General features: G+C 43.2%; 1 protein-coding gene across 2 annotated transcripts in view; it reads left to right on the forward strand.

Annotated features, from left to right (window-relative positions):
* The window catches only part of vac14 (vac14 homolog (S. cerevisiae)), a 350,714-nt gene that overhangs the window by 269,571 nt on the left and 55,105 nt on the right, over positions 1–26,038 (forward strand). For both annotated transcript variants that reach the window (XM_060838263.1, XM_060838264.1), the window contains exons 18-19: positions 23,742–23,821; positions 24,814–24,964. In XM_060838263.1, the coding sequence (XP_060694246.1) occupies positions 23,742–23,821; positions 24,814–24,964 (231 nt within the window). The remainder of the gene's footprint in view (positions 1–23,741; positions 23,822–24,813; positions 24,965–26,038) is intronic.

Consider the following 26,038-nt stretch of genomic DNA (forward strand, 5'->3'; position numbering starts at 1 on the left):
ACAAAACTAGGTCTCTGTAGGCTATCAGCAGCAGAATTGTATTCAAACACAATCAGTAAAGATTCAACCCCTGTCATGCTGCAGCAGGGATTTTAATAACCTCTGGTTTGATAACTGCACATTCTGACTTGTCTAACCACATCATTGAACAACAACAGTGAAACCGAGTGAGCAATGTATGATTAAACCAGCGACACTATCATTATTATAAGATTTGAAAGTTCAGTGCATCGCTTGCCTCAGCCTGATTATCCAGTGATTTATAGCAATAACAATAATTTATATAGGGCCTTTAACATGTTAAAACATCCTAAAGTGTTCCACGGGATCATTATCATACAATATCCAACCAAACGAGGAAGCAATGGGGCTGGTGGCCAAAAGCTTTGTGAAGTGTGAGGAACATTGTGAAGGCAATGGACAGGCCGATCTTTTAACGGTGGAATTTCAGAGCTCAGGGATGCCATTTCTGTAGATCGTGCTGTCAGTGGAGGGGTGATAGAAATCAGGGATGCAAAAGAAGCCGGAATTGGAGGAACAAAAAGACCCTTCCCCTCCACCCCACCTTCTCCCATGTGGTGTTACAGCTCTCGTCTGTGTCATCACCAGCTCCAGCCTCAACTGTCCAAAGTTCTTCTGGCTATCCCCAGCCTTCCAGTATCCTCTGCTTATTTCAAACCATCTTTCTTGTATTTTACCCCACACCAAGTCCCATTCATGCATTACCTCTGCTCTTGCTGACAAACTTCAGATTGCCAACATCTCAGTTAAATTCTTATCATCCAAGCCCCTGCTCCTCCCTATCTCCATAACCACCATAAGCAATTACAAACCACTGTCCACGACCTCACCCTCTGATTCTCGCCTCTTGTCTACTTCAGCCGTCTGTTGCTTCCACATTGGTGTTCATGCTGCTTCTTTAGGCTTCATTTCCTGAAATTTTCACCCTAAGCCTGTCTGTATGGATGCATCCCTCTGCATTCAAACTCCCCTAAAGTCCATTTCTGTGTGGTCGCCGCTCTCAGGATCTGCTGCTTTGGCTCTGTGTCCGTTCCTGTTGTGTCAATTGTAACATGGTGAACCAGATGGTCCTCATAGAATCGGAGTTCCCTGGTTGGGGCTGTCAATCTCGTCCAGTCAGGGAATCCTAGCTGACAGATATAAGTGGTAGTGTCAGAGAGCTGGATGAGTGTCAAGAACTCCCCATGTATAAATAAAGAGTGTCATGGTGATGGGATACCAGCCTTTGTGGAAATAGGTTACCGTTTGATTTCAGTGCTGTAAAGTGCTTTGAGGCCTGTATCCAAGCTGCAATGCAAATGTATGTTCTAATATAAGTTCTTGTTTATTCCTCTTGACATCCTGCATACTTTTATTTTCCTTCACTGTCTTGACCTTCCCTCCCCTGGGCTTGCCTACAGTACAGGCTAGGGATGAAGCTAGAATCTCCCATTTGATGTCATTACTCAGTATGACATTGACGCAGCTTAATATATATTAAGTAGCCAGCTTGATGGCAATCAACTGGAACATCAAGGCAAAAAAAAACAATTTGCGGCAATGCAGAATGTGACTAATGTATGAATAGGGTCATTAATAATGCAACATGCAATTATGGAAAATTAATGAACAGTGTTTACTAGGTCGCCTAGAATAAGAGTCACATAATTGTGTGTACAGATTGTTAAAGCTCCTGTGATGGATATGACTGTAGTGTTAGTGTCCTATTACAGACTCTGCAGGGATCACAAAGCCATTGCGGTTGTGTTGTTTTCCCCTGCTCCCCGAGGTGTAGTGCAATGCAGCGTCGTGTTTAAGGAGCTCCCTTTACACTTGCCAATTGTCACTAAGTCAATCCCCAGGAGCTGCGGGCGAGTCAAATCCAGCAGTCAGCCGTGAAAAGATAGAGAAAAGAAACTGGAGCCGTGGAATACAAACTGATCACACAGGTAGTCAGCCAGCATCCAGAATGTTTCAGCTGGAAGGCCTTCCTCTGTTGTAAGAGTTTGAAAGCATGAGCTGCAATCAGAGTTTATAGAACTCTGGCCAACCATCCCAAGGGGCTTCACAGCAGCATAATCAGACTAAAATTAACATTGGGTCTAATAGTGAGACAATGGGAAAAACTGGGTTTGGAAGTGTTGTGCAAGTGGAGAGGTTTCAGGAGGGAATTCCAAGGCTTGGGCCACACACAGCTGAAGCACAGCTACTGAAGTCAACCAAAAAGTAGTGGGGGGGAGGAGGTGCCAGGTTACGTGGATTATTCTGAGGTTTGGAGAGCTGGAGGAGGCTACAGAAATGAGAGAAGCTGCACTACAGAGGGATTTAAATGCAACAGTGGGAATTTAAAAATTGATGTGTTGGGAACCCTGTACGTAGACCAGTGAGCACAGGGTTGGTGGGTGAACAGGACCCTGAGAGAGTCGAGGTACAGGACCCTGTACCTGCAATTCTGATTTTCCTGTCTGCTTCCAGATACCAATAGACCTGCAGGGCACTTTCAGATTTAGCTTGCAGGTGTGTTGCCTTGTTTCCTTGGCTAATGTATTAACATATGGAGCAGAGAGAGATAAAGCAAGAGGTCTCTAACTTTCTATAATTGAAGGCCTATATGAGGGCTACCTGTTGTAGCAAAAGAATTTAATGTGACCTACAGTGGATTTTGATAAAGACTTGATAAAGGACATGTCATATGAGTGAAACACTCCCTGCTGCAAGTTTGAACTCCCAGGTGTCAGGTAAATGCTGCTGGAGCAGTTCCTGTGTCTTTGGGCTGAGAAGGAGTGGTGAAGAAAGCCGCTTAAGTGAGGCATGGGGAGGAACTTTTGGGAGGGGCGGGGGAGTTATGGGTAGGGAAAGGCAAGACCTAATGCCAAGAGGAACACTCCCACTCCTTGCCCCCACTCTCTTCCAACTGTCAGGACAGCCTCTTCGCCTTTCCCAGCAGCTGTCATTTGCTTCATCCTGGTACGAAAGGCTGGTTGATGAAAGAGGCTTATGGTTTGCACAGGTTCAAGAGCTCTGGCCTGTTTTAGGAGACGTTTTACCTGCTGCTAGGACCTGTAAGTGTCACATTCTGAGCACACAAGTTTACCTGCTCCCACCTAGCTTGGTCTTCAGTGGATGATAGTTATAGTGCAGTTGTTGGTCTTTTACATTGACATTGAAGTGTCTGTAGTGCACAACTCAGGAAATAATTAAGAACTGCAGATGACAGAAGCTGGAAGAAAATTTTGAAAGACTTTGTGGGGTACTGCTTGTAGCACTGGTAGTAAAGAGAGAACTCTAATAATGTTTGAGAACATTTAAAAGAGCAAGTGTATTCAAGTATCCAATAATACTCTGTGTCTGCAACAGAGATTCTCATCTCCTGGCTCAGGCCTGCTCATGTAAGCCAGCCCTTTCTTGTTGAGTTCCTTTATTGGGAAACTACTGACATTCATTAAGAAGCAGACTATGTTGAGTTTCTGAATAGTTTGAGCAATTTTGGCATCTGATTGCTGACTAAATGGTGCAAAGTGAAGTTGAATACACTGTGCACTGTTCCCTTCATGAATAGAGTGTGCAACAGCAGAATGCTTCATATAGATCCTGGGAGTGAATTGGGAACTCGACCACAGTGGTTTCGATAACTATTTTATCAGCCAGATTGCAGGTACCTTCCCTCTGCTCAGGAAACAGGGTGATTCTGGGCCCTCGGATCAAGAAAAAAACAATGGGAAGTTTTTTTACCACCGGCTTTGAAGGAGTTCACACCATTGAGCTGCCTGTAGCTGAATTTTAAGTCACCTTCCTCATGGGAAGAGGCCATTAAGATTTCTAGTCTGAAAAATGGGTATGTTGCAAAGGTGTTCTTGTTGGTGAGTTATAATTGGGATCATTCGCACCTAAACCCTGGAGCTGGGATGTTAAAATCACCTTCTGTTCCAAGGCACCAGAAGGGGTTTGCTGGTTGTAATGCTGGTCTTTGTTGTGTTAAATAACTTTGAAAACAGTGAGAATGTCAAACATTCCCCAAAGTTGAAAATCACACAACACCAGGTTATAGTCCCACAAGTTTAATTGGAAGCACTAGCTTTTGGAACGCTGCTCCTTCATCAGTTGATTTCAGAGCCGTGCTCCGAAAGCTAGTGTGCTTCTAATTAAACTGTTGGACTATAACCTGGTGGGGTGTGATTTTTAACTTTGTACACCCCAGTCCAACACTGGCACCTCCAAATCAAAGCATTCCACAGGCCTGGACCTGCAATGTGCCTCAGGTCATACTGTTGTTTGAGATGGGAGAGATCAAGAAAACTAATTACTGGAGAGCACAAGGACCCATATTCTGAGAGGAAAATTAGTGAGCATTTAGACATGTGTAAGTTAACCGTAGACAAATGCAGGACTTACTTGGCACTTAGAACTGTTTGAAGAAGAGATCAGTAAGACAGGTAAAGGGATATTATGCATTTGGATTTTTTTAGAAGGCATGTGATATACAGAGTAACTTCGATTATCCGGCATTCAATTATCTGAATTTCGGATTATCCAGCAAGGTCGTAAGGTCCCGATGCCTGGCTAAACTATGTTATCCGGAATTCGATTAACCGAATGAAATACTCCCGGTCATGTCCTTCGGGTAATCGAGGTTTCTCTGTAAAGAGTCTCAAGAAGCTTCTGGTGGGCAAAGGAATTTAGCAGTATGGACAGGTTTAACAGCTAGGAAACCGTTCTGGTGAAGGAGTGATGGCCATGTATTGGCCATGTGCATTTGCTGCCTTCATCACTTCAGGAGGCAGGTAAAAATCTATCAGAGTATTGGAGAGCAAGAGTGAGATAAAGGCCAAACTAAGTAAGGATTTGCTATCCCCAAGTGCTCAAAGTAATCATTACAAAGTTTTACTTACCAGTTTCAGCAAGTACATTATATGCCTGATTTGAATTCTGGTTGTTAAACATCAAATGCTGTTTGCGTCCACTACAGAGGACACCTCTGAACTCAAATGGCATTTCCAAAGGCCTCAATGTTTCCTGTGCAGGGATGGGCTAACTGTTGTGCAGTTGGTAGCACATTTTAGCCTTGTAATAAATTGGTTTGGCCTCCAGTGTCACTCCACAGACTTGAGTGCATAACCCAAACTGGTATATCTGTGTGGTATTGAGGATGCACTGTCAGAATGGCTGGCACTATTAGAGGAGCAAAGGAATTCTCCTAGGGGTCCGAGACAATACTTGATTCCTAACCAACATCACAAAATACAGCACATGGTCATCCATGGGACTTTCCTGTGAGCAAATTGGCTGCCATCTGCCCTGTTTTACAGTTTAACAAAAAGTACTTCATTAGCTATAAAGTGCTTTGTAATATCCCAAAATTATACACTGTATGATGTAAATGCAAATCTTTTTCTCTTTAGATATTTAATCTGTATTTTGCTGGCAGCTATGATCTATTCTGAGCTGCAGCTCAATGTAATGAATAGAATTCCATTAGCAAGGTCCCCAGTTTATATTAATTCTGCAGTAATCGGCTGGGCCATAATTGAATTGATATTCTAGAATGTGCTCTGTGGCTCTTATAAATTATACAATTTCACAACTTTAATGGATCCTCAAATTGGTTTGCCAGAGTTACTTTATTCAAGCTTCCCTGCTATCCTCTGGTTCGTCAGCACAAGTTGTAGTTTGAGTTGGTTTCATGGGCTGTGTCAGTTTGCTGATCATCTCTCTCCACCTCCATCACTAACTCTCTGATAAGCTCACACTTCTGCAACACTGCTGTTTGCAAGAGGGTTGCTGTTTTTCTGGCATTCCGATAGTGACGCCATTTCAAAAAATATTTCATCACATTTAAAATAAAAGCCAAGTTCTGTGGATGCTGGAAATCAAAGATAAAAGCAGAAAGTACTTGAGAAATTTACCAACACTGGCAGCACCAGTGGCGAGAGAAGCTGAAGCTGATGTTTCCAGTGCAATATTACAGTTGAGGTTCTGAGAGAGTGTGTCATATTGGATTGAAATTGGTAACCCTGGTTTTCTATCCGATAAACGCTGCCAGATTTGTTGAGTTTCTCCAGAGATTTCTGCTTTTATTTCAGTACCATCCAGGAGGAAGCCTACTTGACTGGCACCCCATCCCTTAAGCATTCACTTCCTCCATCACCAACGCACACTGGCAGCAATGTGAAACAGCAACAAAACACACTACAGTAAATCACCAAATCCCCTTTGTCAGCACCTTCCACGCTGTCAACCTTTACAGTCTAGAAGGGCAAGGGCAGTAGTCACTTAGAAACACTTGCTCATGCAAGTTCCCCGCCCCCCCCCAAACCACACAAATCCTTTATTGGAAGCTCTCACTGTTCCTTCAGCAGTGCAGCCTCAGGATAAGGGGCTGGTGATGATTTATTACTGAAAAGAAAAGTTCACTCACAGGTGCAAATCTTGAGAGTTCTCTATCCCAGAAGAAAGTGAGGACTGCAGATGCTGGAGATTGGAGTCGAAGACCATGGTGCTGGAAAAGTACAGCAGGTCAGGCAGCATCCGAGGAGCAGTAGGTTCAACGTTTCAAGCATAAGCCTTTCGTCAGTCCTCAGTAAAGCTCTCGCCTTCATCCCTCTATGATCCCGGATCAATTAATTCAACACGTTGCGACATTGAACTTTTCTTCTGCTCCCTCTGCCTCTGTGCTTGCTTTTTCCTTCAGGACTCCCACCCACCTCCAACACACCCCATCCACCTGGGCACCCTATGTTGGTCTGTTACCCACCCTCAATGAGTATTCCTGATGAAGGGCATATGCTCAAAACGTCGATTCTGCTGCTGCTTGGATGTTGCCTGACTGGCTGTGCTTTTCTAGCACCACACTCTTCTAGTTCTCTACCCCAGAAGGTTGTAGGTGCACAGTGATTGAATATATTTATGCCTGTGATAGACAGAACAGTGGTATTTCAAAGAATTAAAGGATTTGACACATTCGCAGGAAACTGGAAAGGAAACCTATGTAATCGAGCTCAACAGCTTGGCAGACTTAATGGGCAGTTTGGTGTCCTGTTCTTGTTATGTTCTAGGCCCACTTAAGGGGTAAGTAGGGATGGTAACCAATGCTAGTCTTGGCATGGGCACTAATATCTCTTGAACCAAATTTTTTTAAAAAACTCATTGCTCGCAACTTTTTTTTTACTGAGGGAGTTTAATTGAAGTTTCTGATCGAGTTTATTTTAAATCCAGCTCCTGGAAAATCATACCTTTCAGCACTGACTCTGACTAGGAGGTCTCCACTGGTAGTCTTGCTCTTCCTAAAGTAGGGGCAATGATCCTCAAAATAATGGTCTCCACAAGGAATAGTACAGCCCTGACATTGAGATAGCAATGAAAGGATACGTTTAAATCATCAGGTTCTGTAGTTTGTACTGACCAAAAGATATCTTTGGGAACCTTTAACAGAAAGTTTGTTTCAAGTTTCCATGGGGAATGAAGACTGTAATGAACTAGGTGGCTTTCTTTAATGAATCTCTCCATGACATTGTAATTATTCCCAGTTTATACATTGCTGTCTCAATCTTTCTAATGCCATCCTTATTAGCCTTTCGTATTTAGTCAGGCTTCAAGCTGCTGTGTCAGGTGGTCAGAACATATCGCATTTTGTCCTTCCAGATTATTCCTCCCATTCATGGCAGAAAACCTGAAACGAATGCTGTCAGAACTGCTGAGCGTTTTCTGTTTTTATGATTCCACAAATGTCTGTTAAATTCTGATGCTGGCTGATTATCCTTTAGCCAAGTGCTCTGCAATTCCACCCTCAAAGAGAAGCAATGCCCATTAAACCTGAGGCTGTGTTTTCAGTAGACAGAACAAATCTGATCTGAATTTGTCAGTGTGTGTGTGTGGATCCACAATCCCCAACAGACCCATTTTATGTTGTCTTGTCACACCCTGAAACGTGTGGTTGAGGTATCTGGATCCATAATACATTTTTTTAACAATGACTTTTACCCACTAAAGCCAGTTAATAAAGTTAGATTATGAGAATTGGTTGTATGGAACACGCTTGCCTTAATTTTAAATTTTATTTTATTCATTCAGGGATGTGGGCATTGTTGGCTGAACTGAGCATTTATTGCCTGTCCCTAGTTGCCCTTGAGAAGGTGATGGTGAGCTGCCATTTTGATTCGCTGCATCCCATGTGATATAGGTAGGTCTACAATGCTGTTAGGGAGGAGCTCCAGGATTTTCACCTAACAACACAGAAGGAACGATGATATATTTCCAAGTCAGGATGGTGAGTGGCTTGGAAAATAATTTGCAGGTGATGGTGATGCTAAGCATCTGCTGCCCTTGCCCTTCTAGATGGTAGTGAACTTAGGTTTGGAAGGTGCCATCTGAGAATTTTTCTGAAGTGTATCTTGTAAATGGTGCACACTGTTGCTACTGAGCATCGGTTGTTGGGGGAGTTGTGGATGTTGTACCAATCAAGTGGGTTGTTTTGTCCTGGATGATGTTGAGCTTCTTGGGTGTAGTTGGCGCTGCACCTATCCAGGCAAGTATTCCATCACATTCCTGATTTGTGCCTTGTAGTTGGAGGAGAGGTTTTGGGGAGTCAGGAGGTAAGTTACTCGGCACAGTATTTGTAGCCTCAGATGTGTTCTTGTGGCCAGACTATTCCTATGGCAAGTCAACTTCACTTTTTGGTCAGCTGTAATCCCCAGGATTTTGGTCATGGGGCACTCAGTGATGGTTATGCCATTGAATGACAAGGGATGATGGTTAGACTCTCTTTTGTTGGGGACGATAGTGTATATTGAGAATTCTCTGCCCTATAATGCTCGGGAATTTCAATCATTCAGATTTAAGACAGAAAATGGTAGGTTTCTGGAGTCTAGCATGTTAAGTGATGTGGAAATAGTATGGGAAAGTGACAGAGAGGAAACAAGCAGCCATGATCCAGAAGAATGGGGCAGGCTCAATGCACTGAATGGCCTACTCCAGTTTTTATGTTAATCGTGTTCCTTTAGCACCAAAATGTTTAATTTTGCTTTGTGATTTGGGGATATGAAAACTCACGCTGGTTGACAGGAGATGTTTCTCATTCCCATCACTGCTGGAATGTTTGCTTTCATCGAAAGAATGAGTTCAGTGAGGGACAAAGCAAGTCTAGATATAATTTGCAATTGGATATATGCTCTGAGCAGTTCTTCAGGCACCACAATGCTGTTCTTTTGATGAGGGTGTGGAGGGTAGATTTTTCAGCAATGAAGAGGCTCAGTCATACTATGGGTAAAAGCAAAGAGTCTGCTTGTAAAGTGCTTTTAAATAAATTAGCATTAAGGATGAGTACTGCAATTATAAACTGGCAGACCTCACACTATTGCTAAATGCAGAGCCAGTGCCTGTTCTGTTTGTTCAGTTCTGAGGTCACCAGTGGCTGTTTTTTGACACTACACATTTGGTGGGCTCTTCCAGAAGCAATTTCTATAGCAGAGACCTTGATACTCCTAGCAATCAGCCCTGTAAAGTAAGCTGTTTATTTAAATACACAAACCAACTCTTATCTCAGAGGAGTAGAAAATGTCTAATCCTCAACGCTGTGAAAAATAAACTTTCCTTTTAATGTTCATGTGTTGTCCTCCCGACTTCGCACTCCCCAGCACCACAGCCATTTGGTATCAGAAGTACAATCCATTTTATTTTCCTACTTTCTCAAGGAAGACTTTGCTCCTCTTTGAAGTGAGAGAAACGATGGAGTTCTCCCTGTGTCTTGGCTAATATTAATCCCTCAACCACCCATTATTTAAAAAAAATGATTTGCTCAGTTGTTTTTGTTTGTGGAATTTCACTGTGTGCAAATTGGATGCCACATTTCCTGTGTTACAACAAGGGCTAAATGTCAAAGGTATTTAATTCATTAGGAGAAAGTGAGGACTGCAGATGCTGGAGATCAGTGCTGGAAAAGCGCAGTAGGTCAGGCAGCATCCAAGGAGCAGGAGAATCGACGTTTCGGGCATAAGCCCTTCTTCAGGAATGAGGAAGGTGTGCCAAGCAGGCTAAAATAAAAGGTAGGGAGGAGGGACTTGGGGGAGGGGCATTGGAAATGCGATAGGTAGTTGGGTTGGTTGGTGCGGAAGATGAGGCCCTTTCCACCAAGACAGAACCCCACTGGTCCTCACCTACCATCCCACCAACCTCCAGATACATCGTATCCTCCTTTGTCATTTCTGCCACCTCCAAACAGACCACACCACCAAGGATATATTTCCCTCCCCTCCCCCATCAGCGTTCCGGAAAGACCACTCCCTCCGCGACTCCCTCGTCAGGTCCACACCCCCCACCAACCCAACCTCCACTCCCGGCACCTTCCCTTACAACCGCAAGAAATGCAAAACTTGCACCCACACCTCCCCCCTCACCTCCCTCCAAGGACCCAAGGGATCCTTCCACATCCATCACAAATTCACCTGTACCTCCACACACATCATTTACTGCATCCTCTGCACCCGATGTGGCCTCCTGTACGTTGGGAGGACATTGGGAGAACTCAAACGCCTACTTGCGGAACGTTTCAGAGAACACCTCTGGGACACCCGCACCAACCAACCCTACCGCCCCGTGGCTGAACACTTTAACTACCCCTCCCACTCCGCCAAGGACATGCAGGTCCTTGGCTGCCTCCATCGCCAGACCTGGAGGAAGAGTGCCTCATCTTCCGCCTAGGAACCCTCCAACCACCAGGGATGAATGCAGATTTCTCCAACTTCCACATTTCCCCTCCCCCCACCTTATCTCAGTTCCAACTCTCGGATTCAGCACCGCCTTCTTGACCTGCAATCTTCTTCCTGACCTCTCCACCCCCACCCCCTCTCTGGCCTATCACCCTCACCTTAACCTCCTTCCACCTATCGCAATCCCTACGCCCCTCCCCCAAGTCCCTCCTCCCTACCTTTTTATCTTAGCCTGCTTGGCACACCCTCCTCATTCCTGAAGCAGGGCTTATGTCCGAAACGTCGATTCTCCTGCTCCTCGGATGCTGCCTGACCTGCTGTGCTTTTCCAGCAACACATTTTTCAGTATTTAATTCATTGTGAAGCACTTTGGGGCTTCCTCAAGTCACATGAAATCAAGGCTCTTTCATATTCTTTGTTTATCATTATCCAGCAAAATGAGATGCCTCAGTCTTGAAAGCTTCAGTTGTCTCACTATCCAAAAGATTTCAGACATGGAGTTCTTGATGTGCGCAGCGCTTGGAGTGGTGCAGCATACGCTGTGATGGATGGCCTGGTTCCAAGTTGTAGGTCTGCCCTTTTGGTTCGCTTTACTGACCCTTTTAAATCATTTTGTCATTGTGAGCACTTTGGAATTCTGCAGGGTCATGAATGGTGCTATGTAAATGCAAGTGTTCTTTTTATAAGAAGCTCAGTCCTGAAGCTGAGCCTTGTGTTATGTGAATTCACTTGCAATGGTCCACTCAGTTGTGCAGCCAAGCTCTGCAGGATCTCATTTCCCCATTTCTCCTGTGTGGGTGAAGTTACAGGAGCAGGTTTCTTCACTGCTGGAGAAACTACGTTTGAAAGGCTGGAGACTCTTACCTGTGTTCTTTAGCCAATTGCAATGCTGTGCAAGTATCTAAATATACATGTATACATACATGCATGTGTATCTATATATATGTTTTATGCAGTTCCATTAATGTAAAAAATAAATTGAGGTACATCGCTGAAACTCAAATGAATCCCTTGCTAAAGGAGATGAAGGTTTTAAGATGCGTGCTAAAGGAGAACAAAGAGACAAGACATTACAGGAATGAAGAGAGTGCAGTATTTAAGCAGCTGTAGACACAGCCTCGAATGGAGATTAATGAAGTAGGGCTTGCACAACAGGCCAGGAGCCGATTCAGGTCAGCAAGCATAGGAGTGATGGGCATGAGAGGTTTGGTGTAGCATTGAATAGAAGCAACAGAGTTTTAAATGAGGTGCAGCTTATGGGGTTGGAATAGTCGTCCAAAAGCCATGAAAGGATACATGGGACAGTAGTAGGGGTAAGAACTGGAAGTAGGTATTGTTTGTGGGGCTGATAATATAAAGTCAGAAGCTCAGTCAAGGTTTAAATAGGATGCTAAGGCTGTGAACAGTCTAATTCTGCCTGAAGCACTGGTTAGAGAGAAAGGGATCAGTGCCAAGGCAATGTTTTTATGAACAGGAACCGAAGGCTTCTGACTTTCCAAGCTGTAACTGGAGGCAATTGTGACTCATCAGAGACGGCATGTTGAATAAGCTCTCAACCAACACAAAAGAAACTGAACAGTTCAACAGTTTTAGCTATTTGATAGGAAGAGGATGCATGGGGGCTTCACGGACTCAGAGCAGTGTCACTGGTATTACACAAGAACACTCCTCTTTCTCCTCAGATCCCTCAGCTCTCATAATAGTCTCTTGCTAGGCAGTTATGGAGTGTCATGCCTCAACAACAATCGAGGAAGCTACTGAAGTGCAGTCAGCATTATTCAAATCACCCAGCCAAGATCGCATTTTAACATTTTAATTGGCTACTTGCCTAGAGGTTAATTCAAAGGCAAAATCCTGTGAATGCTGGAAATCAAAAATAAAATCAGAAAATGCTCCAAGTGCTCTGGTTGGCAGTATCCAGGGGGTTAACATTTCAAGTTGATGACATTTCATCAGAACAGAAAGGTCTTTGGCGGGAAACACTAGCCCCCTCATAAACTTGCTGAGTGTTTCCAGTATCTTTTATTTTTATTCCCTTGAGGTTTAGGTCTCTTAGCACTCTGACAATGAGAGAGTTAATATGCCAATACATGGTGGTTCATTCGGTTAAGTCCACATCCAAAATTCCAACATTTTCTGGGAAGAAGTTCCATCTGTTTGCTTTCCAACATTTCAAGATGGCCATCTTCCCATTTGATGTGGAGAACTGGAATTCTGCTGCACCATATGAGATGTCTGTTAAAAATAATGAAAGAAAGTCGATGCCTGAGTTGTTATTTTCATCAGATGTGAGCTTTGAGCACCTTTTCTGAGAGCCAGGGTTCACATCGATTTTGTAAGCTGCATTGCTTAACATTTACCTTTCCCAGAGGTCGAAGTGTGTAATTTTGCTCAAAAAATTATGACTTTGCCCAAAATGATTTAAAGACCTTTCTGTTTCAATCATTTTTTCATGCATTCCTATACTGTCCATATTCCTGCACTGGACAGAAAGCTAATTGGTACTGAAAGCTCAATTCCCTCAACTCCCTTTGTAGTCTTTGAGATGAACAATGACATTGCTACAGAATAGAATGTCTGTCACTTCTTAAAAGGAAGAACTTACATTTATGTGGCATCTTTCATAGCCTGAGGATATCTCAAAAGCTCTTCACAACTAATTTAGTTATTTTTTCAAGTGTATTCCTGCTGTAATCCAGCAGCTAGTTCACGTACAACCAGATTCTACAAATAGCTGTATGATAAATGATCAATTCACCTATTTTGCTAGTGTTTTTTTTGCTAGACAAATGCTAGCTAGGACACTTGGGAATCCTAAAATGATGTTCTTGGAATAGTTTTTAGACAGGGCAGACGGCACGTTGATTTGACATCTTCTGTGGAAAAGGGCACCTCTGAAAGTATGGTGCCAAGGTGAAAATCCAGCCTTAATGATTTGCTCAAATCTTTGAACGGGGGAGGGGGGAGGGGTTGAACCCAAGACCTTACAATCAGGATGAGATGATCCCTAATGAGAAACATGGCTAAATGCAGAAGAAAATATCCTGCACTTTTTCAGAGTTCTGTCTCTTCACCTCAAATCATCGCCATTGTTTATCCTCTTTTAATTTGAACCATTTGTGTGGTGTCTCTGCATGAGTGCTCACCAATCTACACCAAAGCTGGAGTTCAGTTAAGACTCCCAAAACATTTTACAGGAAGGGCATTTACCAAGAGAGTTCTTATATCAGCTGTGTTGCACAGGTTAACCAATTGTAGCACAATGGAGAAAGCCCACTGTCAAAGTCTTCCTGCCAAAGTATAATCAGGGTCTGATCAGTTGTCAGACCCCCTCAACGTCTCTAGATGCATGTAAATAGTTCATGAATAGAAACTGTTTCTCTGCAGTTGCAAAAAGAAGTGAAAATTCAGTATTTTGTTTGTTATTTTTCTCTGTAAAGACTATACACAACAGATTTAGAACCTTTGTAGATGATTTTTTTATGAACAAAACACTATCTTGAATTTTTTTGCACCCAGTTCCTCCTCAGCATTCTGATGTCCTAATGTGGATATAATCCAATTAGTTCTCTGCAGTGCCCCTCAGTTCCATTAGCTCACCTGACCAAACTCCCTTCAATGCTTTCCCTCTGTCACTGCTGTGAACTTGTCTAGTCTCTCTCCTATCTCCCATGTACCTTCTTTGAGCTCATCTTGACTATGGGAATCACTTTCCTCCTCCCTTGGCCCCATTCTCATTAAACTGCTAATCATCCAGCGTCCCTCCTGAACCACATAATAGCCAGTGTTGTTCTAATCAAAGGCACATATAACATCCTATATGGCTGTGACAAAGGTAATCTTGCCCTCTCAATTGTTCTGAAAATGTTGACAGTGTTAGCCACATCACCTTCCTTCAGCACCTCTCCACTATTATTAAGCTGAGTGGCACTGCTCCAGCCTGGTTTCATAATCGAATCCAGTTAACCACTAGAAATGTTTTTCCTGCACCTGTGGCATTGGCTCTGGTATCCTCTCAAGAACCTGCCCTTGAGAGGGTGCAAGAGGCTGTTGAGCCCATGGATACTGCATGACCATCTGAAGAACACCCCACCCAAACATGACCCCTCCACTTTATCCCTTTAAACCCACGTTTACTATGGCAAATCCATCTAAGCTGTATTGTTGGACTGTTAGAGGAAACCAAAGTATCTGGTAGAAGCTCACACAGACGTGGGGAGAATATGCAAACTCATACAGCTAACCAAGGCTGGAATCGAACCCGGGTCCCTGGCACTGCGTGGCAGCATGCTAACCACTGAGCCAACCCGCTGCATTATCAGATGGCCACAGCATTAGTTTTCACATCTACATCTGGTTCCACCTCTCTCGAATCCTCCACCGCCTTTTTGATAAGGGGTAACATTACGGCTGTATTTAGAGAGGATATTTCTGGAAATATGTCCAGGGAAGTTATTTGGGTGGAACTGCAAAATAGGAAAGGGATGATCACCTTATTGGGATTGTACTGCAGACCCCCTAATAGTCAGAGGGAAGTTGAGAAATAAATTTGTCAGGAGATCTCACTAATATGTAAGAATAATAAGGTGGTTATGGTCAGGAATTTTAACTTTCCAAATATAGACTAGGACTGTCATAGTGTTAAGGGTTTAGATGGAGAGGAATTTGTTAAGTGTGTACAAGAAAATTTTCTGATTCAGTATATGGATGTATCTACTAGAGAAGGATCAAAACTTGACCTACTCTTGGAAAATAAGGCAGGGCAGGTGACTGAGGCGTCGGTGGGGAGCACTTTGGGGCCAGCGACCATAATTCTATTAGTTTTAAAATAGTGATGAAAAAGGATAGACCAGATCTAAAAGTTGAAGTTCGAAAGTGGAGGAGGGCTAATTTTGACAGTATTAGACAAGAACTTTCAAAAGTTGATTGGGGGAAGATGTTAGGGATAGTAAGCATGGCTTTGTTGGTAAAGGGATGTCCGGAAAATGGGAAATCTTCAGAAATGAGATAGCGAGAGTCCAGAGAAAGTATATTCCTCTTAGGGTGAAAGGGAAGGCAGGTAGGTGTAGGGAATGCTGGATAAGTAAAGAAATTCAGGGTTTGCTTAAGAAAAAGAAGGAAGCAGATGTCAACAGAAATTGAGTGTATCCTTCGAGTGTAAAGGCAGTAGGAGTATACTTGAGGGAAATCAGGAGGGCAAATAGGGGACATGGGATAGCTTTGGCAAAAAGGGTTAAGGAGAATTCAAAAGGATTTTATAAATACATTAAGGACAAAAGAGTAACTAAGGACAGAATAGGACCCCTCAAAGATCAGCAAGGCAGCCTATGTGTGGAACCACAGGAGACTGGGGAGATACTAAATGGGTATTTTGCGTCAGTGTTTACTGTGGAGAAGGACATGGGAGATATAGAACATGGGGAAATAGATGGTGACATCTTAGAAAATGTCCATGTTACAGAAGAGGAGGATGTCTTAAAACACTTTAAAGGTGGACCTGATCAGATGTAGGCTAGAACTCTGTGGGAAGTGATTGCTGGGCCCCTTGCTGAGATATTTGTATCATCGGTCATCACAGGTGAGGTGCTAGAAGACTGGAGGTTGGCTAACATGGTGCTACTAATCAAGAAAGGTAGTAAGGAAAAGCCAGGGAATTATAGACCAGTGAGCCTGACATCAGTGATGGGCAAGTTGTTGGAGGGAATCCTGAGAGACAGGATTTATATGTATTTGGAAAGGTACAGACTGATTAGGGATAGTAAGCATGGCTTTGTTGGTGGGAAATCATGTCTGATTAACTTGATTAATTTTTTAGAAGAAGTAAAAGGGCAGAGCGGTGGACATGATCTCTATGGACTTCAGTAAGGCATTGGCCAAGGTTCAATGTTAGGTCTCATGGAATACAAGGAGAACTTGCCATTTGAATACAGATACTTGAAGGTAGAAATCAACTAGGTAAAAATAAGGACTGCAAATGCTCAAAACCAGATCCTAGATTAGAGTGGTGCTGGAAAAGCACAGCAGTTCAGGCAGCATCCAAGCAGCAGGAAAATCGACATTTCGGGCAAAAGCCCTTCATCAGGAGAGATATGGGCCTAGTGCTGGTAAATGGGACTAGATTAAATTTGGATATGTGGTTGGCATAGACCAGTTGGATCAAAGGATCTCTGCCCGTGCTGTACATCTCCATGACTCCATGTTGCTAAATGATCAGGTTGCTTATCCAGTGTCCAGTACTGGGTGAACAGATGTTTCTTCCAATTGTGGAAATATTGGGAAGAGCCATTGCTTTCTGCCCCATTCCCTAGCTATCAACTTCTTTTCTCTCCTTTGAGAGTACTCCAGTCAATTCATAAATGTGATGACATATTAGATCCTGAGAAGAGCTTCCAGCCTTTTTTGTGTAAGATAACTAAGATCAACTGCATAAAATGGCTCAACCATATCTGTACCTCAGTCCTTCTGCTGTTGAACTCCTATTATCATGCCTTTGTTATCTCTAGACTTAATTATTTTAATACACTGTTGGCTGATTGTCCATACTCTATCCTCTATAATCTGGATCTCATGCATTTTGCTGCTACACTTGTCTTAACTCACATCAAGTCCCATTGACCAGTCACTCTTGTGCTCGCTGACCTATATCGATCCTTGGTTATACAACAGCTGAATTTTTAAACTGTTATCCTTCTTTGCAGATTCGCCATCGCCTTTCCCCTTCTTATCAATATAACCTTTTCAGGCCTATCCTACAACACTGTGAGATCCCTGGCCTCTGGGCCAATCCTGATTTTAATCATGGCACCCATTGGGGACTGTGTCTTCAGTTTCTTCGGCTACAAGCTTCAGAATTCCCTTCCAAGACCCCTCTACCTCACCCTAACCCATAAGATCTCGGAGCTGAAATAAGCCAATTGGCCCATTGAGTCTGCTTCACCATTTGGTCATGTCTGATAAATTTCTCAACCCCATTCCCCTGCTTTCTGCCCACAATACTAGTCAAGAGCCTATCTGTCTCTGTCTTATATACACTCAATAACTTGGCCTCCACAGCTTTCTGCCGCAATGAGTTCACAGAATCACCACCTTCTGACTGAAGAAATTCCTCCCCATCTCAGTTCTGAAGGGTCATCCCTTCACTGTGAGACTGTCCCCTTGGGTCCTGGTTTTTCCTACTAGTGGAAATATCTTCTCCACGTCTACTCTATCCAGGCCTCTCAGTACTCTGTAACTTACAATCAGAACTGCTCACAACATTCCAAGTATGATCTGATGGCGTCCTTATACGGCCTCAGCAATACATTTCTGCTCCAGTATTCTCATTCTATCAAAATGAATGCTCACGTTATATTTGTCTTCCTAACTGCCAAATGAACCAGTTGTTAACCTTAAGAATCCTTAGGATTTCTAAGTTCCTTTTGTGCTGCAGTTTCCAACCAGTTTCCACTATTTCATTCTTAATAATGGACTCTAAATGCTTAGCAAAGAATGAAGTCAGGCTAACCAGCCTATGGTTTCCTGTCTTCTGTTTCCTTCCCTTCATACTCAGGGGTGTTATATTAGCCATTTTCTGGCCCTCTGGGACCCACTGACTCCATTGATTCCTTAAAGATCACCACCAGTGCTTCTCCAGTCTCCTCCGCTATCTCCTTCAGAATTCTGAAGTGTAATCCATCTAGTCCAGGTGATTTAACCACGTTTAGCCTCTTCAGCTTCCCCAGCAATCTCCTTAGTGATATCCATTACACTCAGCTCTGCCACCTGGCTCTCGAATTTCTGGTATGCTGCTTCCACTGAAGAAGATTGGTGTAAAGTACGTATTCAGTTCCACTGCCATTTCTTGTCTACTTCTCCAGCCTCATTTTTCAGTGGTCCTATCTCCAGACTTGCTTCTCTCTTACTATTTTGATATCAAAAAAACTTTTGCCATCTTCTCTCTATATTACTGGATAGCTTACTCATATTTTATCTCCTCCCTCTGCTCTTGCTTTTTTTTACATGTCCTCTGCTGATTTTTAAAGGCTTCCCAATCCTCGAGCTTCCTAATAATCTTCACCACATTATATAGTTTTTCATTTGTTTTTATCCTGTCCATGACTTCTCTTGTCATGTTCTTTGAAGTTCTGGTATGCCACTGATGTCTTCCACCATGCAAAGTATATATTCATTCTTTGTTGCCTATTACCTCTTCTCCAGCCTAACTTTTCCAATATTTCAATGTTCACTCCTGCCTCTCTTACCTTTCCTATATCTATCTTGCAATCTTCTTTTCTATTGCTCGCTAGCTTTCTCAAATATCCCATCATCTCCCACCTTATTACTATTGTCCTCGACTGGTTTATAAAGGCTTTCCAATACTCTGGCTTCCTACGAACCTTCACCAGACTGTTTTTTTCTTTTGTTTTTATGCTGTCTCTGACTTCCTTTTGAGCATTGATTGCCTTGTTCCCCCCCCCCCCCTTAATATATTTCTTTCTCCTGAGGATGGGTTTCTGCTATATCTCCCAGATTAGTCCCAGAAGCTCCGACCATTGCTGCAGCACCAAGTTCCCTGCTAAGTTTCCCTACCAATCAACTCTGGCCAGCTCCTCCCTCATGCCTCTGTAGTTACAGATTAGATTAGATTCCCTAAAGAGTGGAAACACGCCCTTTGGCCCAACAAATCCACACCGACCTCCAAAGAATAACCCACCTAGACTCATTTCCCTACATTTACCCTGTCTAATACACCTAATGCAATGGGCAATTCAGGCATGGCCAATTCACCGAACCTGCACATCTGGGAGGAAAGCAGAGCACCCAGAGGAAATCCAAGCAGACACTGGGAGAATGCGCAAACTCCACACAAATAGTTGCCCGAGGCTGGGATCGAACCCGGGTTCGTGGCGCTGTGAGGTAGCAGTGCTAATCCCCTTTGCACGATTGTAATACCGTTAGATCTGATTCCAGCTTCTCCCTCTCAAACTACTGGATGAATTCTATCATATAATGGTCACTGCCCCCTAGGAGTTCCTTTACCATCAGCTCCCTAATCAAGCCTCATTACACATCACCAAGTCTGGAATTACCTGTTCCCTGGTGGGCTGGACCGCAAGCTGCTCCAAAAAAAATCATCTAATAGACATTCCCATGAATTTTTTTTCTTAGAATCTGCTACCAACTTGATTTTCCCAGTCCACCTGCATATTGAAGTCCCCCATGATTATTACAATAGTGCTTCCTTACCAGCCTTTCTATTTCCTGATTGATTTCCTTCCCTGCACTCTGACTATGTTCAGGGGCCTACACATAACCCTGATTAGGGTCTGCTTTCCCTTGTGGTTCCTCAACTCTACCCACACGGATTATACACCTTCCGACCCTCTATCACTGCTTTCTTCTGATTTAAATTTTATTTCTGATGAACAAGGCAACCCATCTGCCTATCCTTTCGATAGAACCCGTATCTTTGGCTATTTAGTCCCCAGCCCTGATCCCTTGCACCAAGTCTCTGATACTCACAACATCATACCTGCTAATCTCAATCTGATTTACTTTATTTCATGTATTATGTGTATTTAAGTACAACTCCCTCAGTCCTGCATTGACTGCCTCCCTTCCCATAGTTGTCCCCTCATCTATGTGCCTGAAGTTAGATTCTTGACCCTTTCCTTACTCTCTCTTATTATTTGTTCTGGAAACTAGTTTAAGATCCTTGAGAGCACCTTCCTCCTTTAAGATGCTCCTCAAAAATGATCTCCCTAACCAACAGTTGGCAACTAAAGCAGTATGTCCTTATGTGATTCTACTAATATTTTGTATGATAGTGGTCCAGTGAAGTGTTTTCAAACACTATATTGCATTTAAAAGAGTGATATAACCTTATTGCAAAGCAGCTGAGTTTGGGGATAGCATTATATTATTCCAAGTTTTGTTGTGTTTAGGCCCTTAGTGGTAAGTAGGAAGCTAGGCAATTGCAGCAATTGTGAAAGTTGGACTTTAAAGTGAAATGTTTGCCCAAAAATGTTTCTAAAATGAACTGTGCTTGCTGTAATGTTTAGATTTTGGAATGAAGTAACTTTCAGGTGATATGGACTCTGTTCTCTGACATGATGGCTCACATCTGGTTCCAATACCTCTTTGCAATTCCATCTTTAACATTTCATTTGAGAGCAAGGGCAAGATTAATTTTGTACATGACCAACTGTGACAGTTTTCCATAGCTTTAGAGCTTTAGTTAGTGTAGAGAATAGAATGTAGCAATAATAAAGGGCAGGTAGTGAACTGTGGCTGATTGATTATTGTAAATATGCAGAAAGGTTTGTGGAGAGAGGGTTTAGTGTGGGGAGGGCAGTGAAAGATTATCACAGATATTTCCTGTTTATTCAGGATTATTTCACTTTTGGAAGTTTTGGATTCATCAAATTTTGCCTGCCCTGAAATAGGTTTTCTTTGTGAAAAGTGAACATCGTCGTAGTCACAGAGGACTGTCGGGCTGCATTCTCATTACAGAGACATGGCTCGTGGTGAGATTAACCTGAGGGTCACCATGCCTCAGGGAAAGGGCAGGGTTGAGTAGGCAGGCCTTCATGGTGATTGCAGCTGTTATAGGAATTAAATCCAAGCTGTTGACAACACTACATCTCAAACCAGCCATCCAGCTAACTGAGCGTACTGACACTAATCACATGAGGATCACATTGCAGGCATTGACTGACCTCTGCATTTAACATTTCGATGGTTATATGTGAAATATATGGATTAGATTGGCATACAATTCCAGCATGGCACTAGATCACTGCATCGTTGAGTACCTAATAAGCAACTCTTTTCCTGGCCTGTTCAAGTGGGAATTTGTTCTCTATCTGAAAGGGGCGTTCACTTTGAACTCTACTGTGCAATTAACCACTTCCTGGTAGAGTGAAGCTTTGAGCATCTGATGGTCCATTTGTGTTACTCAAGAGGAATAGACAGATGGAGAGCAGCAGTGTTTAATCTACTGGTCAACAAGAAATTTGTCAATCGCATGTCTGCTGGCGTTTTGTCAGCTGATTGACATTTACTCTTTTGTTGATCACACTGGATGCTGACCATTCCCCCTTCTGTTTCTTCTTTGTACATCGGCAGTAAACAGAACTCTCAACATGGGGCAAGTTGTGGGTGAGAGTTTTCAGCTATGTGTTATGTACTCTAGTTCAGCAGCAGGAATAAGATAAGTATGTTAGTGCATATTGTTCCAAATCAATAAAACTGCATGGATAGCAGTCAACTGCCCCTTTCATGTTGAATTTCAGGTATATTCTACAATGAATTTAATTCCTTTATTTCTAAATGATTCTTCCCTCTGTGCTTCATGTGGCTCTTTGGGGAGAAGATCACTGAATTTAATCCCCTGTGCAATTCAATGTGCCCCTTTAGTGAATGGTAGGCCACACAAATAATCTGACTGAAGTGTTGAAGGTGTGCGAGATGCTCTGCAGCAGCTTTTCACACTGGCCCCTGCATCCCTTGTCAAGCTAATGATAGCTGCCATCTTAGAATGCCAAGGGTCACCAGCACATGGGCGCACCACTGCTTGCAAGTTCCTCTCCTAGTCTGTCAGTCCTCGGCTGAGATACATACCACTGTTCCTTCATTGTTGTTCAGTCACAATGCTGAGATCTGACCGCTCTGTGCATACACTTACATCACATGGACTGCAGCGCTGCATCAAGGTAATTGCAATCAATGTATACGTCCTAAAAATGAATCAAAGAAATCACATGGGCCACAGGAGATGACAAATAATTTTGAATATTTTCTTCTGCCTTCTTGATAATGGCATGACCGCAATGATTTTTTAAATATCAAGATGTTTAATTGCAGTGTTGCCTTTCCAGCAGCTCTTCCTGAAGGCTTTGGCTCATCCTCAGGAAAATGTCAAACACTGTTATATTCCTGAGCCAAGTGCATCTTTTCTGTTATTGAACGCAGTTGTTTGTTTCAGCCCTAACAAGAGTGTCACTTAATATTGTGATGTCCTCACATGCATGTTCCCCAATGGGGCTAACTTCTTATGGATAAAAAGAGCCAAGTCCAACTTTGTATTCATTTGTCACCTCAGACTGATAACATTGGTAGTCAGTGAAGTTTAATCAACAACATACCAACAAGCTGGGGGGGTGGAACTGCTTGCAACTTGTCAATGTGTTAACTAACGCATCACCTTTATCCAACTAGGTGGGCTTCGAGAAGACCTGGCCAATAAGCATGAATGCTCAGAAATACCATTGCATTAGTTTGGTTAAGTTGACAATGTTTAACATTTCAACGCTGATCTTTGCTATTAGCGCTCAGGATACGGGACCTTGTCTTTTGAGAGTAGTCGGGTGTGAGCTTCTTTACTGTGATTGTTTGTAATGTCGTGCAAAGCCATGCAGAATCAAGTCCATTGTATGATCCTAACACACGAGTCGGTCAAACCAAATGTCAATCACAATACTCGATTTGGAATACAAATCGAGGGTCTGGGTTGCCATCCACTGCATCGTCGTATCCATTAGTTCAATTCCAGTGGTTCGTATCCTTTTGTGAAGAAACCTTTGATTCAAGCCCCTCTTGATTCAGCATCAAGGCTGGTTATACGCTGTCCTATTGCATATCAAAGGTGGCATCTTTAAGCAGGCCTTTCAAGCAAGGCTCTGCCTGTCTATTCCTATCAATGCAAAAGGCATTTTGTATTGTCCCATCCAAAAAAAAGAGCAAGGGAGTTCAGTCTATTGCCTGCTTGAATATCTATCCACCAAACAACACCAACAGAATTTCTTGGTCATTCTTTAACTTAATGCTTTTCGAAACAAGCATATAATGGCCACCATGTTTTCCTGCACAGCAGTAATTTATTAACAATAAAATACTGTGAGACAGCATGAGTATGTGATCACCTGCTTTTTATGTAAATGTACATTCTTTTACTTATTGTATTTCCTATTGGATCTCTGCAGTCATAAATCATTTCTGTTTCAATTCCCATGCTGTCGAGTTTCATTTCTGTCACGCCCTTTACCTTGACTGTTACACCAGTGGGGACCTTGAGGTGACCATTGATTTCCTGACTGAAGTGGACAAGCTGGTGCAGCTGATCGAGTGTCCAATCTTCACATGTAAGTAAGCGATTACAGCGCTTCATGTTTCCACACACTGTACTGGAGTTCCAGATGTGAGCTAATGTGTCAGGAAATGGGGCAGAAGGAACAAGTGCTGACTGGCAGCTGCATGAAGCTGGGAACATATCCAAATTAGGAGATGGCTCAAAAGCTCTGACTCCTATGAAGCGTGTGAAAAATTAAAAATGAAACGTTGCTGGCTGTTTCTGGCAATCGCTTATTTGCGCATGGAATCCAGCACATGGGCATATGAAGGGTTACCACATCTGTCCCAAGTTAATAAACAGTCATGAAGCCTGCTTTACCATGTGAAGAGTGTGCCAAGGATCCTGCTCCCAATCAGCAAGTCTGCATTGTGAGTGATTTAGTTCCCCATTCAGAGTCCACGCCTCCAACAGAGGAGCGAACTGGCCTGAGTAAAATTTACCCCTCCTCTCCCACTCAATAAAAAAAAAAGCCACTTAATCCTTCCTTTATCCTAGGAATTGGGCCCTCAGTGTGAGTTGGAAGCTGTGCCATTTGCCTCAGTGTGTAGCTCCACAAGGATGAAGCGTGAATTCATTTGTGTAACTTGAGCTGTGTAAGCTCTGTCCACGTGCCTGGCTTGCAATCCCTCACTGGAGCAACCTGTTTAAGTTAGGAATGATTTTTTTTCCCAGAAATGAGGGGGTCAAAACAATTGTGCGAAGAGACAGAGTGGCTGATCCGTAGATAGCTCAATTCCTGCTCCACTGTTAATAGTTCTGTTCTGGAGAAGAGTTGAAATGTTGATTCTGTTTTTCTCTCTCTCCACAGGTGCTGCCAGACCTGCTGAGTTTCTGCAGTATTCTGTGTTTCTGCCTAAGCCCCTCCAACTCAACGCATCTCTTTCCTCTTCTCAGTCACTCATCAAGTCCTATGTCTTTGAGCAAGATTTTGGGTCCTCTGCCACTAGCTTGGTGGGATTTGGTGTGAAACGTTGTTAACTTATCTCCTATTCTTCCTCGCAGATCTGCGGTTGCAACTCCTTGATGTTGAGAACAATCCCTACCTGATCAAAGCCCTATATGGACTCCTTATGCTCTTGCCCCAGAGCAAAGCATTCCAGCTCCTTTCCCAGCGACTGCAGTGTGTACCCAACCCGGAACTTATGCGAACCACGTGAGTGACATGTTCAGTAATTCATGGCACATTGCTAATGGGACAACCGGTGTTGCAAGTCTCCATTTACGTCAGGTCACCCTTCACCATGGCATGGATGAACTGACCCACTCTGTGAATATATATGTGGGGGATGACTGGGGCAGTTCATTCTCATTCTCCTTCACCATGCACTCTCCTTTTCCTTCCCCAGGCTCCCCCCAGACCATGTGCAGTTTCTTCAGCTTGAGATACCAGGCAGGAGTTCTAGGCCTCTCCTGATGCTATTCTTGAATTGGGTGCTCCGAGGTGCAAGGAACGTTGAGTTGCTTTTTCTTTAAATTCTCCCTGCTCTAATTTACACTCCTCTCCCTGCAAGCACATTAAACACCCAGTTCATGGTGGAAAATTCCTCACCCCTTTTGCTCTCCACCCTCTCCTCAGGCACTAATGGCACTTGTAAGTAAAAGTCTTCACCAGACAGCAATACCTGGCCTATCCCTCAACTCTCTGGTTCTTCTTTTTCACTGACTTTGTGTAGTGCCAGATGTGTTACAGTAGGCAGCAAGCACATGGGAGCACGGTTACCTCAAAGTCTCGCCCCCTTCCTGACTTGCGATATATTTGGATTTCTTTATCATTGCTGGTACAGGATCTGGGAGCTTGCTTCCTAACAGTACTGTGGATGCACTTCCACCATGTAGACTGCACCAATTCGATAAGGTGGCTCAAAACCACCATCTTGAGGGTAATTAGCAATAAACAGTAAATGCTGATCTTGTCAAGAATACCAACACATGCGAATGAATTTTAAAAGTCAAGTTATATATGATAAAGAAAAATTGTCAGGGGGAGAACACACCTCCAGTAGTTATTGTGTCACCATAGTCTTCCCAGACCATAGGGGCTGCTCTCACATTAGAGAGACACGACTGGTGGTGATTTAACCTGAGGGTCAACAGACCTCCGGCAAGGGAAGAGTTTGAGAAGGAGAGTCCTTCATGGTAACCTCAAACCATTGATGGAAATTGAACCCAAGCTGTTGGTATCACACTGCTCTGTAAACCAATAATCCAGGCAACTCTGAGCTAAACC

This window comes from Hemiscyllium ocellatum, chromosome 17, assembly GCF_020745735.1.
Source record: "Hemiscyllium ocellatum isolate sHemOce1 chromosome 17, sHemOce1.pat.X.cur, whole genome shotgun sequence".
Taxonomy (NCBI): domain Eukaryota; kingdom Metazoa; phylum Chordata; class Chondrichthyes; order Orectolobiformes; family Hemiscylliidae; genus Hemiscyllium; species Hemiscyllium ocellatum.